Source organism: Schistocerca serialis, chromosome 7, assembly GCF_023864345.2.
Source record: "Schistocerca serialis cubense isolate TAMUIC-IGC-003099 chromosome 7, iqSchSeri2.2, whole genome shotgun sequence".
NCBI classification, from domain to species: Eukaryota; Metazoa; Arthropoda; class Insecta; order Orthoptera; family Acrididae; genus Schistocerca; species Schistocerca serialis.
Window position 1 is genome coordinate 592,060,441 of NC_064644.1, and position 15,741 is coordinate 592,076,181.

Here is a 15,741-nt window from a genome sequence, read left to right on the forward strand (position 1 = left end):
AGTGAATCAGTATATTTACCCGTGCCAGATCCATACCTACGTCATGATCATACTATGTTCCTTGTAAATTTGACGCGCGTTTTTAATCGCTTTAATAACGTGACATACCCTTCAACCCACAACGTTTCGTTCCATTCGTTCATTCCATTCTGTGTGCTTCACTCTGTTTTTTCAGGCAGTGTATTTTAGCCTTGTGATGCCCTGTTTATTTCAAGGAACGATACACACAAGTTTACATTTTCCAGTTCTTGGCAAACGCTGGCATCTCATGGAGGGGACACAGCGACAAATGTAAGTAATGCACAGATAAACGCCACAGGTTTCTTCTTGCTGAGTTTAGGTATTTCCTACCGTCAGACACTATCGTTAGATGTTCATTATCCTAATGACACCACGTCAGAGATTTAAAACTCCGTTCGGTACCATAATTAAAACGAAATGGTCTGAGTTGGATGTGACACTTATCTCGCGCCTGATCATCGAAACTACTCAAATAGACCAAATAATTCGCGACCTGCACCTGTGCATTAATTTTCAGTCTCACAGTTATTTCCCGGTCTGCAAACAGCATTTTCTAAACCTCCTTAGCATTTATGGTAACCATAAAGTACTTTCGATACGTGTGAGTGGGTGCTGAGTAGCTGAACCTACCCGCAATAGGTGGACGTGTACCGGTTCTCCATCTCGTGGGCGCGCATCCTGCCCACCGGGGACCTCGACGTCATCAACCAGCCGGGCATCGACTACTACAACAACCTCATCAACGAGCTGCTCGCGAACGGAATTCAGCCTATGGTAAGTAATAAAGTATCTTGCAGCGAACTTTACTCACAATTGCTCCATCTGGCTGGAGAGACAACATCAAAACATGGTTAATTGTTTTTCACGACATGATTAAGTCACTCTCAGAGAATGCACGCTCCCGTAATTTTTGAAAACAAAAAAATCCCGCTGTGTTTTCAGATATCTACAGCAAATACAATAAAAAGCAATAGTGATGTAACACAAGTAATTGATTCAGTGTACGGAGGAAATTAGTGAAATGTTTTTGGTTGTGTAACGGTATATTTTCTTGGACAACCCTTGACTTAAAAGGAAAGTATTTATTGTAGAAAAGTGGTTGACCCATAGTTATGATGTAGTTGCCTGTCCTGGAATCTAAGCGTTATAAACGCACTATGACAGAAATCTTCGCTTTTGAAATTCATTAGAAGTACTCCACTTCAATTTAACAGTACTAGTATCCACAGCTACAATACTAGAACAGCGTATGACCCACATTTACTCTTGACTAAGCTTGTCAATGACTCAGAAATATGTTCATCATAGTGTACAACCACAAAAATCTTTGATCATATACCCAACAACTGATATTGTCTAACAGGAAGGAAAGAAAAAATTAAATATAGCTTAAAAACCGTTTCTTCCGAAAAAATTCTTCTATTTTATAGACAAGACTCCAAAACCAACAGCATTAGTAGTATAGAAGACAATTATGTTCACTTTTGTCGTCAAATTTAAGTACGCTTCGTTAGTGACATGAGTAGTATGAAAGATTAATACGTTTATTTTCATGGAGTTTATGCTGCGGTGCTATTTAGTGATGTCAGTGAGGGGAGTGCATATACCAAACAGACAAACGAATGAGACGTACTTACCCTTTAAATTGACTCGTTCTACATAATTTCTGCGAAAATTGTGCCATTGATTAGGAATAAAAAACTTGAATAAGCTGATGCTATGCTGTAATGTGACGTATTTCATTTTGAATTTTCTGTTGCATCTAAAATGGTTCATGAAGTAAGAATAACGTGAGAAATATTTCATCAAGAACACAGTTGCCCAAAGTGTCCGCCTAGATGAACATCCATATAAGACAGACAAAACTATCCAATATCTATGTACTTCACGAAGAAGTGCCTACAAATAATTCAGAAACTGGCGGGCAGTTTGCAGTCTGAGGGTCAAAAGCCGTATATCGTCATGTCTCCTTCTACTGTAGAGCAAATACTGATGTAAAACTCTCATTGGGTCTGATACCACTAGAATACTGTGTGTTAGCCAAGTAACTACTTAGCCACACGTCAAATTATGCTATTCCAGGCCTATCTGTTTGTTTTTGAAAGTGATAAATGCTCCCCTTTCATTTCAAATTCACAGGCGCACTGAAAAAAGCTGAGCACATAATTGAACGCCAGTCATAGCAACCTGTATTTTTCATTGCAAACTTTCCCTTCGTACAGGTACATACCATCGGTGGGATTGTAAATGATTAGAGTTGGAATTCTCGGTAACAGGTAGAACTGCCAGTACAGTGTACTAGTTTGCTCGTGTTTAGTTATGATACCAGTCCTGGTAGGGCACGTAAGGGGCGCTCACAGCATCAGACGTTGAATGAACGCTGTGAAGGACAACAGAAGTACCGCCTACTCGTGTGAGACAGCGTTGTCAGAACCTTACAGTGTTTCAATGGGACCTCCTTGTGGGCCTCCATTTGGCCGATAGGTCCAGCGATGGAATATCCTGTTCTGTGAGGCATTTGGGAGTGGCAATAGCCTGATGCTGGATTGCTTGTCAAAACATTAGGGCAGGCATACTTGTCATCTAGGTTCCGGTTGACCACGTCTGACCACTACAACGGAGGATCGCCGGATTGTGCATCGAGCATATTGTAACCTCTTCACACCTGTGCCACCCACCTGAGAACTAGTAATGGTCTCCCTGCAGCATCCCGCACTATTCGTCAGGGTCCAGCAGCAGCCACGCGAAGGGATTCCTGACCTACGAGCAGGGCGCCGTTTAACATCACAACACGAACGGCTGCATCTGGAGTGTTTCTGTGCGATGCTGACGAATGTCACCGCATTGTGTTCAGCAATGAATTGTGGTTCTGCACAACCGCAAATGACCTTGGGAGAGGTCGTATACTTACAATGCTATGGAGAGACACAGCGGTTTTACTCCTGTTGTCACGGTGTGGTGAGATATCGGGTACGACTTCAAGTCCATGGAGCTGTAACAGCGCAACCGTACATCGTCGACACGCTGTGATGTCACGTGTTGGGCTGCACACGGAAAGAAAGCGGGCTACCTGTGCAGGGAGGCCCGGTGCGAGGCTGCTTTACCTAGCGTGGGAAATATCCACTTGTTATGAAACGAACAGGCACGCAACGGCAGCTGGGTGGCCGAACCGAGCCGGAATCTGCGAGACATTCTTTGCCCGCTTTTGGCGCGCCGATTGGCGATATGCTGTGCTGACAGAACTGAAGCGCACGCGCTGCCATATTTCTCAAACGATTTCACAGAAACTAAGTGGTTAAAAAAGATTTTTTGTGATACATATAGCTTTATATGGTTCAAATGGCTCTGAGCACTATGAGACTTAACTTCTGAGGTCGTCAGTCCCCTAGAACTTAGAACTACTGAAACCTAACTAACCTAAGGACATCACACACATCCATGTCCGAGGCAGGATCCGAACCTGCGACCGTAGCGGTCGCGCAGTTCCAGACTGTAGCGCCTAGTACCGCTCGGCCACCTTGTCCGGCATACAGCTTTATAGAATGAGATTTTCACTCTGCAGTGGAGTGTGCGCTGATATGAAACTTCCTGGCAGATTAAAACTGTGTGCCGGACCGAGACTCGAACTCGGGACCTTTGCCTTTCGCCTTTGCCCGCGAAAGGCAAAGGTCCCGAGTTCGAGTCTCGGTCCGGCACACAGTTTTTGTGGTGTCACCGCCAGACACCACACTTGCTAGGTGGTAGCTTTTAAATCGGCCGCGGTCCGGTAGTATAAGTCGGACCCGCGTGTCGCCACTGTCAGTGATCGCAGACCGAGCGCCACCACACGGCAGGTCTAGAGAGACGTACTAGCACTCGCCCCAGTTGTACAGACGACTTTGCCAGAAGGGGATCACTGACAATTACGCTCTCAATTGCCGAGACGATAGTTAGCCTAGCCGTCAGCTACATTTGCTACGACCTAGCAAGGCGCTGTATTCAATTGCTAATTAATATTATGAAGCATGTATCATCAAGAGCGATGTTCTACAATTATGGATTAAAGTTAAGTATTCCAGAAGCTACGTACTTTTCTTTATAGCATTCATTACGTATCCTGTTTCAGACCTCACGCCAGCCTGCGTGAGTTTAAGCGCGTGCCTTTCGGCTTCCTCTCATTGTGTCTAGACTGTCTTGTCTAGACACAACAGTTTTAATCTGCCAGGAAGTTTCATACAGCTTTATACAACGGGTTTGTGGTGAAGTGCCCATCGTCTCGCTAATGGTCATACTTATCGTGATACTCTCATTTAGGTAAGACGCTGGACGAAGTTAGAAAAAGTTTGCAATGAAAAATACAGGTTGCTATGATTTTGCGATTTTGCGTTTGGTGCATATTACAACACATGCTGCTGTGAATAAAATTTAGCTAAGATTCTAAATTTTTCTTTGGACTTTGAACGAGGTCTCTGTCTCCAATATCGAGAAAATTGAGTTTATGTAGCATTTTCACTTCCGACTGCATGAAATATTCATAAAATACCTCATATCTCTTAAACTGGTCGATATATGGAAACGATATTTGGGCAAATGATAGCACACAATGAGGAGAGTATTTTGCCATGTAGTTAACAGACATAACGTTCTTACCCACGTCGATATAGGCGAAGATACAGTTATTTAAGTTTCTTTCAATCAAGTGCTGTAATTTTTAAAAAAAAGTCGTTAACAGCTAGTGAAAAGAGAAAATAAAAGTGAAATTCCTTAAATTGTGTTACAGCTAATCATCAAAATGAGATTTCCCTTAAGCTATTGACCTCTTTGGTCGTCTATTGCTTGTTTAATAAGACACTGTGTTTCAAGATTCTGTCGCAGTACCTATTGCAAGGTGAGTTTTTTAGTTTATACTGTGTTTTGGCAAAATAATCAAAAGCAAAACTCCCAACATAAGAAATTTAGCCATTCCTCATAACTGACAGCGTTTCCTCAAATGAGAATTTGTTAGCAATTCAGATAAAAATAAATCGTCAACTTTGTTGCAATTTTGGGCGGAATCGTGTAGCCCCTGTATTTTTAACAGTGAATGATTGGAGTGGAAGGTTACCAGAGGATTTTCTCCTTGTTTTTCATCTGAGAAATGTGAAAATATTCCGCAGTAAATAGTGTACGTTATTTCTGTTCCTATTCTATTTTGAGTGAAGTGGTGGTGAACCTGTCCACCATAATTATCTTTTAATGTGGTAAAGATAAATTATACATATTTATAATCTATTTAAACTGTAATGAGTAGCCTCAAGCGGTTCGTAAAGTAATGACTATCATGTTTTGTAACATTGTTATCCATAGATACAAAGATTTCCTATTTCTAATAGAACAATAAGGCTTTTTTGCTGCAGAGTAGAACTCAGCTTCGTAACATTGAAGGTGTGAATACACTGGTGACTTTGAGAACATTGCCATCTATTCGTCAAAGACCCAAAGTGAATATCACTGATGAATCAGAAGATATATTTAGTAAGAAAATTCACTGTCTCACTTTGTACAGGGATAGGAGTGGAAAGATGGTTCGCTATTTGCTGTACTTTTTCGTGCGTCAAATATAACTGAGGGGCATAAATCTTTCCTTTCTTAAATTTCAGCCCCAGCGGTTTATCATTAAACGTATGCTGCGTTACGGGATTTCCCTGCAGTGCAACAGAACTAGTGATTTATTTTCATCTCAGCTGTTAAACTTTTTTAGTCAGAAATCGCCACTGGTGACGCTTTTCGGAAAGAGGGAAGGGTAACAAGGGAGGCCAAGATAAATCGTTCCTTTTGTGCAGTTTCAGAGTAATCTGGGAGCCTAGTGTCTTTTTAATAAGGAGCAGGTAGTACTGAAACATGATATTTTTTTCTGCGGCTTAAACTTGCTGAAGCGGTGGTTTATTAAGTAAGGAACTGAGGATGAATCAGGTCAATATCTTATCAAGAAATACTGTACTTCCTCGATATAAGAATAAACGTGTAATTTTTTCATTTATGTTGTTGTTAAAACCCATAGCAAATCTCGTTTCACTATCATTGGTCCTGAAAATTATATTGTTTCACTACTTAATGAACCACTTGAGATAGCTCGTTAAGGTTAAACCTGGTCATAAATATTCAAATAACATATAGGAACACAGCTGGGTGACGTCGATATTTTGACACGAGCACAAGCAGACAAAGGCATATTAAGTAGACAGAGGCGGCAGAGCGGCTACTTTCTGTTTTTATTGTGTAATATTAATGAATTGTTGTTAAATTTTTAATTTATTACTATTAGCATAATTTCCTTTCAATTGTATTATTTCATAGAATTGGCAGACAAGTCTTTAATCTTTTGAAATAAATTAAGCATTGTTCTTCATTGCCACGTCACATTGTAAAAGTATTTTCAGGCTAGGGTTGGTACCATTCTGCAATACAACGGATGTCCAGCGACGACGGCGAGGAACTGCCGTTTAGACCATGTGGGAGCAAGCCCTGCGCACTGCAAGCGCTCGCGTACCTTCAGCCACGACACGCGGCAATAGGGACATTGTGGTCCCAGCAAAGCCGTACCTATTCTTATGTCATGTGTTTGTTGCTCATTTCTATCGGCATCGATATTAAAATACCTCTGATCCGCTTTTCCCAATTTCTATAATAACGGAATATTTGTAAACAATGTAAATTTTACGAATGAAAATTACGCCTTTTTTTAATTGTTTTCAAACGAAAAATTTTAGCACAGCTGCTACAGCTGATTGATATTTCGGTTTTTTCTCGATTATTACTAAAAAATAGAAAGCTTGTTATAACCGAGAGCAAGGAAATACCGAGAAATACGGATTATTCAGGACTAAATACCGTTGTCCGTTTTTACCGGTCGGTTTTTCCCGCCCCTAACACAGACTACTGGCTTTCTTTCTGTCCTAATTCACTCTTAGTCGTTGCACTATTTTATGACAAACGTGCTAGATATCACAAAACGAAGTACACTACTGGCCATTAAAATTGCTACACCACGAAGATGACGTGCTACAGACGCGAAATTTAATCGACAGGAAGAAGATGCTGTGATATGTAAATGATTAGCTTTTCAGAGCATTCACACAAGCCTGGCGCCGGTGGCAACACCTACAACGTGCTGACATGAGGAAAGTTTCCAACCGACTTCTCATACACAAACAGCAGTTGACCAGCGTTGCCTGGTGAAGCGTTGATGTGACGCCTCGTGTAAGGAGGAGAAATGCGTACCATCACGTTTCCGACTTTGATAAAGGTCGGATTGTAGCCTATCGCGATTGCGATTTGCCGTATCGCGACATTGCTGCTCGCGTTGGTCGAGATCCAATGACTGTTAGCAGAATATGGAATCGGTGGGTTCAGGAGGGTAATACGGAACGCCGTGCTGGATCCCAACGGCCTCGTATCACTAGCAGTCGAGATGACAGCCATCTTATCCGCATGGTTGTAATGGATCGTGCAGCCACGTCTCGATCCCTGAGTCAACAGACGGGGACGTTTGGAAGACGACTACCATCTGCACGAACAGTTCGACGACGTTTGCAGCAGCATGGACTATCAGCTCGGAGACCATGGCTGCGGTTACCCTTGGACGCTGCGTCACAGACAGGAGTGCCTGCGATGGTGTACTCAACGACGAACCTGGGTGCACGAATGGCAAAACGTCATTTTATCGGATGAATCGAGGTTCTGTTCACAGCATCATGATGGTCGCATCCGTGTTTGGCGACATCGCGGTGAACGCACATTGGAAGCGTGTATTCGTCATCGCCATACTGGCGTATCGCCCGGCGTGATGGTATCGGGTGCCATTGGTTACACGTCTCGGTCACCTCTTGTTTGCATTGACGGCACTTTGAACAGTGGACGTTACATTTCATATGTGTTACGACCCGTGGCTCTACCCGTCATTCGATCCCTGCGAAGCCCTACATTTCAGCAGGATAATGCACGACCACATGTTTCAGGTCCTGTACAGAACTTTCTGGATAGAGAAAATGTTCGACTGCTGCCCTGGCCAGCACATTCTCCAGATCTCTCACCAATTGAAAACGTCTGGTCAATGGTGGCCGAGCAACTGGCTCGTCACAATACACCAGTCACTACTCTCGATGAACTGTGGTATCGTGTTGAAGCTGCATGGGCAGCAGTACCTGTACACGCCATCCAAGCTCTGAGACAATGCCCATGCGTATCAAGGCTGTTATTACGACTAAAGGTGGTTGTTCTGGGTACTGATTTCTCAGGATCTATGCACCCAAATTGCGTGAAAATGTAATCACATGTCAGTTTTAGTATAATATATGTGTCCAATGAATACCCGTATATCATCTGCATTTCTTCTTGGTGTAGCAATTTTAATGGCCAGTAGTGTATTAAAATGTGTACACGCTGGCGGTAGCCTGCCGTAATAGTCTATTACTAATTACCGACCCGACCGCCTGTCCAGGTGACTATGTACCACTGGGATTTGCCACAAGCTCTGCAGTACATCGGCGGCTGGCCCAACCCGATTCTCGCAGATTACTTCGTCGAGTACGCCCGGCTACTGTTCGACGAATTTGGAGACAGGGTGAGTGTGACGCAAAGCGCGCTGCAGTCAGTACAGTGTGGTGGGAGTGCAGTGAGCGGAGGCGGCGGCTCGTGTGGGGGCAGGTGCGCTGGTGGATCACGTTCAACGAGCCGGCCTCGTTCGTCGGCGGCTACTCGTCGGTGGGGGTGGCAGCGCCCTCGCAGAACGCGTCCGGCATCGGCGACTACCTGGCCGCCCACACCGTCCTCAGGGCGCACGCGGGCGCCTACAGGCTCTACGACGAGCAGTACAGGGCCGCGCAGAACGGTCAGTATACTCTCCGTCCTCCTCATCTCAGCACTGGACAAGTCACCAGTGAGAAATCGAAAGGATGTATACGCGTTCGTGAGGTGTACTGAAATGGGGTAGTCACTCTTCCACTAGTTCACTGAACAGAGTGGACTGTAAAAGAAAATCGAACCTCTGTCTCATAAAACGTAAAGAGGGGCTATTCATGAAGAGACAGACGTAAAACGTGCAAAGAATTATTGACCAAATTTAAACATTTAAGACTCTGTCATCATCTTCTTATTAAGAGATACACTGTGTGATCAAAAGTGTCCGGACACCCCCAAAAACATATGTCTTTCATATTAGGTTCATTGTGCTGCTTGACTACTGCTCACCGGTGTGGGATTCGTACCAGATACGGTTGATGGAAGAGATAGAGAAGATCCAATGGAGAACAGAGCGATTCGTTACAGGAAAATTTAGTAATCGCGAAAGCGTTACGGAGATGATAGTACTCCAGTGGAAGACGCTCAGTAACTCGGTACCGGATTTTGTTGAAGTTTCAAGAACATACTTTCACCGAGGAGTCAAGCAGTATATTGCTCCCTCCTACGTATATCTTGTGAAGAGACCATGAGGATAAAATCAGAGAGATTACAGCCCACACAGAGGCATAGACTGGAATAGAAGCGAGAACCGATAGAGGTACTCAAGGTACCCTCCGCCACACACCGTCAGGTGGCATGCGGAGTATGGAAGTAGATGTAGATGTAGATGTAGATGTAGATGTAGATGAACATACGTCTTTCATATTAGGTGCATTGTGCTGCCACCTGCTGCTAGGTACTCCATATCAGCGACGTCAGTAGTCATTAGACATCCTGAGAGAGCAAAATGGAACTCACGGACTTCGGACGTGGTCAGGTGATCGGGTGTCACTCGTGTCTAACGTCTGTACGCGAAGATTTCCACACTCCTAAACATCCCTAGGTCCACTGTTTATGATGTGATTGTGAAGTGGAAACGTGAAAGGACACGTACAGCACAAAAGCGTACAACCCGACCTCGTCTGTTGACTGACAGAGAACACAGACAGTTGAAGAGGGTCGTAATGTCTAATAAGCAGACATCTATCCATACAACAACACAGGAATTCCAAACTGTATCAGGATCCACTGCAAGTGCTATGACACTTAGGCGGGAGGTGAGAAAACTTGGATATCATGGTCGAGCGGCTGCTCATAAGTAACACATCACGCCAGTAAATGCCAAACGACGCCTCTCTTGGTGTAAGGACCGTAAACATTGGACGACTGAACAATGGAAAAACGTTGTGTGGAATGGCGAACACGATACACAATGTGGCGATCCGATGCCAGGGTGTGGGTATGGCGAATGCCCGGTGAACGTCATCTACCAGCGTGTGTAGTGCCAAAGTAAAATTTTGGAGGCGTTGGTATTGTGGTGTGGTCGTGTTTTTCATAGAGAGGGCTTTCACCCCTTGTTGTTTTGCGTGGCACTATCACAGCACAGGACTACATTGATATTTTAAGCACGTTCGCGGTTCCCACTCTTGAAGAGCCATTCGGGGATGGCGATTGCATCTTTAAACACGATCGAGCACCTGTTCATAACGAACGGTCTGTGGCGGAGTGGTTACAAAGTCACTGTAATGGACTTGCCTGCACAGAGTCCAGACATTTGTACTATACACCACCTTTGGGATGTTTTGGAACGCCGACTTTGTGCCAGGTCTCACCGACCGACATCGATACCTCTCCTCAGTGCATCACTCCGTGAGGAATGGGCTACCATTCCCCAAGAAACCTTCCAGTACCTGATTGAACGTATGCCTGCGACAGTGGACGCTGCCATCAAGGCTAAGGGTGGGCCAACACCATACTGAATTCCAGCATTACCGATGGAGTGCGCCACGAACTTGTAAGTCATTTTTCAGCCAGGTGTCCGGATACCTACTTTTCATCACGTAGTGCATAATCTACATTAAATGTTTACTACAATAAGTCAAATATTAAAGTTAGAAGTTGTGTAAGTTACATGCCTTGAGGCAGCATGTCTTGTCGCGCCCGAATCACCTGGAGCATATTCATCTAGACGGCAGTTATAAGTGTCGAGGGGGGCATGAAAGCGAAGCAGTAGTTGAGAAGTAAGTGAGATAAGGTTATAGGCTGTACAACATGTTATTCAATTTGTACACTGAGCTAGCAGTAAAATGTAGACTGACAAGTGCAAGAAAAGCGTTTCAGAATGTAGATTGAAGAGTTAGGAAGTCATTTCTGAAAGTATTTGTATGGAGTAAAGAGTTTGAACAAGAAGAAAATAGAAACATTTGAAATGTGGTGCTACATAAGAATGTTGAAGATCTGACACTGGGTTCAGGCCCGAAACTACTGACGATTCAATAACATTATCTCAGAAAATTTCTGGCTGGTTACAGTATTTCCAACAGTATAATTTACGAAGACAGCTGCGGTGTCCTCGAAGCAAATTGGATAAAATAATCCCTTACTAGCAGAAGAGTCACGTTATTTGGCACTCCACTATGGTACGCAGTTAGCTAGGCAACGGAAGCAGCAGTAAAAAGCGACGTTGTAGTCTTAGACCTTCACCACTAACCTCGCACTCTACCGCGATTCTTTAAAGAATCGGTTCCCAATGTGTAAAAGAATTTTAAAGGTCTAATTACTAAACAAATTAATTAATTGGTCCAATATTTGACTTTAAGCATGTAAATAAAGTATTATTCAAGAGCCAGACACAAATTATATTTCTAGAATGAAATTTTTACTCTGTAGCGGAGTGTGCGCTGAAACGAAACTTCCTGGCCTGTTAAAACTGTGTGCCGGAACGAGACTCGAGCTCGAGACCTTTGTCTTTTGCGGACAAGTGCTCTACCAGAGTTTTAATCTGCCACGACCTTTCATATAAACGAACACTCCGCTGCAGACTGAAAATGTCATGCTCTAAACATCCACCAGCTTGTGGCTAAGCCATGCATGTCGCCGTAATATCTTTTCTTCTTCCTGTAAATTTCGGAGAAGAACTTACCTGAACTTCGGAACGTAGGAGATGAGGTACTGGCGGAACTAAAGCTGTGAGGATAGGTCGCGAGTAGTGCTTGGGCAGCTCAGCCAGTACAGCATCTGACCGTAGAAGCCAAAGGTTCCGAGTTGGAATCCCGGTCTGGCGCACAGTTCCAACCAGCTAGGAAGTTTCACTAATTATGTTGCTTTTATTGGTTGCAAATTATTCGCCAATAAACTAATGAAATAATCTGTTGTGACTTGGCAAGACAGCCAAGCCACTACGAGGTGAAGCCGAAAGGCACGCGTTTAAGCTCACGCAGGCTGGCGTGAGGTCTGGAACAGGACACGGAAATGAACTAGCAAAAATAGGACGTAGCTGTGGAATACTTAACTTTAATCCATAATTGGTGAACATCGGTCTGACGGTACATGCATCACAAGATAAATAGCAATTGATAATGGCGCCTTGCTAGGTCGTAGCAAATGACGTAGCTGAAGGCTATGCTAACTATCGTCTCGGCAAATGAGAGCTTATTTGTCAGTGAACCATCGCTAGCAAAGTCGGCTGTACAACTGGGGCGAGTGCTAGGAAGTCTCTCTAGACCTGCCGTGTGGCGGCGCTCGCTCTGCAATCACTGACAGTGGCGACACGCGGGTCCGACGTATACTAACGGACCGCGGCCGATTTAAAGGCTACCACCTAGCAAGTGTGGTGTCTGGCGGTGACACCACATAATCAAATGCATAAAGCTTAGAAAATACCTGAAACTTTGTTGAAAGTTTGTTGCATGTAGCTAACTGCTGTTATTATCAAACTCTGATGAGTGATTTGAGCTGCGCTTCAAGAAAAGATTTTAGATGTACGTTCAGTGGTTATGCGAATACTTTTTGTAAAAAGTGTTTCGAGTAGTTAGTAGGTAATAAGCAATAAATTAAAATGTACTGTCTGAGGCTGCAATTTTATTGCATAAACAGCGGAAGTGTAGTAAGCAATAAACTTTTCTCGTTTCATTATTTTATAGACTCTGTTAGAGGGATAAACTTTCTAAAAGTTTTGAAATTGTTTTAAAGTGAGTTGGAAATCTATAAGTGCTCCCATTCTCAAATACTGGTTGTATATGTTACTGTTGTTGTCGTCTTCAGTCCAGAGACTGGATTGATGCAGCTCTCCATGCTATTCTATCCTGTGCAAGCCTCTTCATCTCCGAATAACTATGGCAAACTACATCCTTCTGAATCTGCTTACTATATTCTTTTGCTCTCTCTCTCTACGATTTTTACCCCCACACTTCTCCCCAATACTAAATTACTGATTCGTTGATGTCTCAGAATGTGACCTATCAACAGATCCTTTCTTGTTGCGCACAAATTTCTTGTCTCTCCGATCTAATCTTGAACATTACTATGTAGCACCTCATTTCAAAAGGTTCTATTCTCTTCTTGTCTAAACTGTTTATCGTCCATGTTTCAACCGGATACATTGCTCCACTCCTTTTAAACACTTTCAGAAAAGGCTTCCTAACTCTTAAATCTATATTCGATGTTAACAAATTTCTCTTCTTCGGAAACGCTTTTCTTATCATTGCCAGACTACGATTTATATCCTCTCTACTTCGCCCATCATCAGTTATTTTGCTGCCCAAGTAACGTAACTCATCTATTGTTTTAGGTGTCTCGCTTTTAATCTAATTCCCTCAGCATCATCTGCTTTAATTCGACTACATTCCATTATTCCTGTTACGATTTTGTTGGTGTTCATCTTGTATATCCTCCTTTCAAGGCAGTGTCCATTCCGTTCAGTTGCTTTAAGTTCTTTGCTGTCTCTGACAGATTTAAAATGTCATCGCCAAATTTCAAATTTTTTATTTCTTCCCCCTAATTCCTACTCCAAATTTTTCTTCCATTTGCTTTACAGCCAGCTCAGTGTACAGATTGAATAACATCTGGTACAGGCTGCAATCCTATCTCACTTACTTCTACATCTACATTTATACCCCGCAAGCCACCCAGCGGTGTGTGGCGGAGGGCACTTTACTTCTTTACTTTACTTCTCAACTACTGCTTCCCTTTCATGCCCCTTGACAATTAAAACTGCCGTCTGGATGAATATAGTCCGGGTGATTTGAGCTCCGCGAGTCATGCTACCTCAAGGCATGTAACTTACACAATTTCGAAATTTAATGTGGGATTTATTGTGTCAGATCTTTGCGGTTGATTACATCTCTTAATGAGGAAATTACGACAGCATTTTAAATGTTTAAATTTGGTCAAATGTATAAAATATTGAAAATCCAGTTTTTGGTGTGCCTGGAAGCCAATAGACAGGCAACTTTCATTTGAAAACGTGCACCGTTTTAGTGATTTAGTAACATGGAGTCCAGTAACAGACAATGGTCGTAACACAGCAGGTGATACATAGTGGTCAATGATGACCACTTTGACGACCTGTGTACAGACACTCTTGTACCGCATCCAGCTAATAGAAGTACCTATGGCACAGTCAGAAAATAACTGGGCAGAAATGCTCCGTAGTTTCATGTAAAACTATATGCACCATGTCGCCATCATAGGTCGAAAATAATGACCTGTTCTATAAGACTGTGATACATAACTCGAAAAAAGACGTAACCGCTTTCCTGGATCACTGTGAATACGGAAATCCTTTATTAGAAGAAAACTAAACTCACTCGTACCTGAAATCACGAACTGCATTAGCAATTCATGGCTTAAACTGTGAACAATCACTTGAGTGCATTCTGAAAAGATGATTTCGGTGAAATTTCATGCCTCCACAACTCTTCAAGCACTAGGTGGGCTAGTGCTTGTACTTCTCTACCGTGGATTTAAGGGGTGGATACGATCAGTTAGGGGGTTCCAGAGGAGCAGCCGAAGACATCATTTTTGGTCCCCTGGGGTGATTATCAATATCAGAGGATGCTATTAACATTGATGAATGCACCAGAAACACTTCAGCCCTTGCTGGATGATATGGAGAGCGTTAAAATCCTAGCAGTATTTAATGACTCCACGATATTACTATTGTCTCAAGAGATATGAGGGAGCATGTACGAGGGACAGTAAGTAATGTAACACATATTTCTTCCTGGCCACATTCAGTTGAAAAAAGGGGGATTTGTTGCGCGACATCGTGGAATAGTCCTGTTTGAGCCACTGCAGTTTCATGAAGTTCTGATAGTTGGCGGCGTCATATGTAGCGTCTGTAACGATGGTGCGTTCCAAGCAGACAGCTGTCATTGAGATTCTTTTCGCGTGAAACCAGAGCGTCGCAGATCTTCGTAGGCGTTTGCAGAATGTTCCCGCAGTCCTGGCAGTGATCGAAAGCACGTTGAATCGTTGGGCGAGACGTCTGCCATCATCGCGACAACGTCGAGCAAACCTGTCCGATCTCCCGCGTACTGACCAGCAGCTCACAGCTGTGACACTTACAATGTTGGAACGTGTGGATACTCTCGTTCGAGGTGATTGACAGATCACAATGAAATACCTCGCCACCCAACTGGACGTCTCTGTTGGTAGTACTGACAAGTCTCTGCGCCCGAGAGGAACTCACAAGACTTCATTGGCCTGTTCTTCCTCATTGAAGCTACAACCCGGTTCTCGCACCTTCAGACTTCCATCTGTTCGGTCACTGAAGGACGAACTGCGCGGAAAGCTGTACGTGGATGTTTGGGAGATTATTGATGTAGTAAGACGTCGCTTCCCGATGTCCACCAGTAGAGTGGTACCATGCGGACATATAGGCCCTTCCAGTAAGGTGACCTAAGGCCGATGTATTGAGCCAAGATTACGTCAAAAATAGGTTTTCGTAGCCAAAAGAGTGAGCAATAATATGGTGTATTG

General features: G+C 43.5%; 1 protein-coding gene across 1 annotated transcript in view; it reads left to right on the forward strand.

Moving 5' to 3' along the window:
• LOC126413269 (myrosinase 1-like) overlaps positions 1–15,741 on the forward strand; it is a 328,262-nt gene that overhangs the window by 40,816 nt on the left and 271,705 nt on the right. Inside the window, exons 3-5 of the mRNA XM_050083171.1 lie at positions 661–795; positions 8,480–8,602; positions 8,686–8,869. Of these exons, the coding sequence (XP_049939128.1) occupies positions 661–795; positions 8,480–8,602; positions 8,686–8,869 (442 nt within the window). The remainder of the gene's footprint in view (positions 1–660; positions 796–8,479; positions 8,603–8,685; positions 8,870–15,741) is intronic.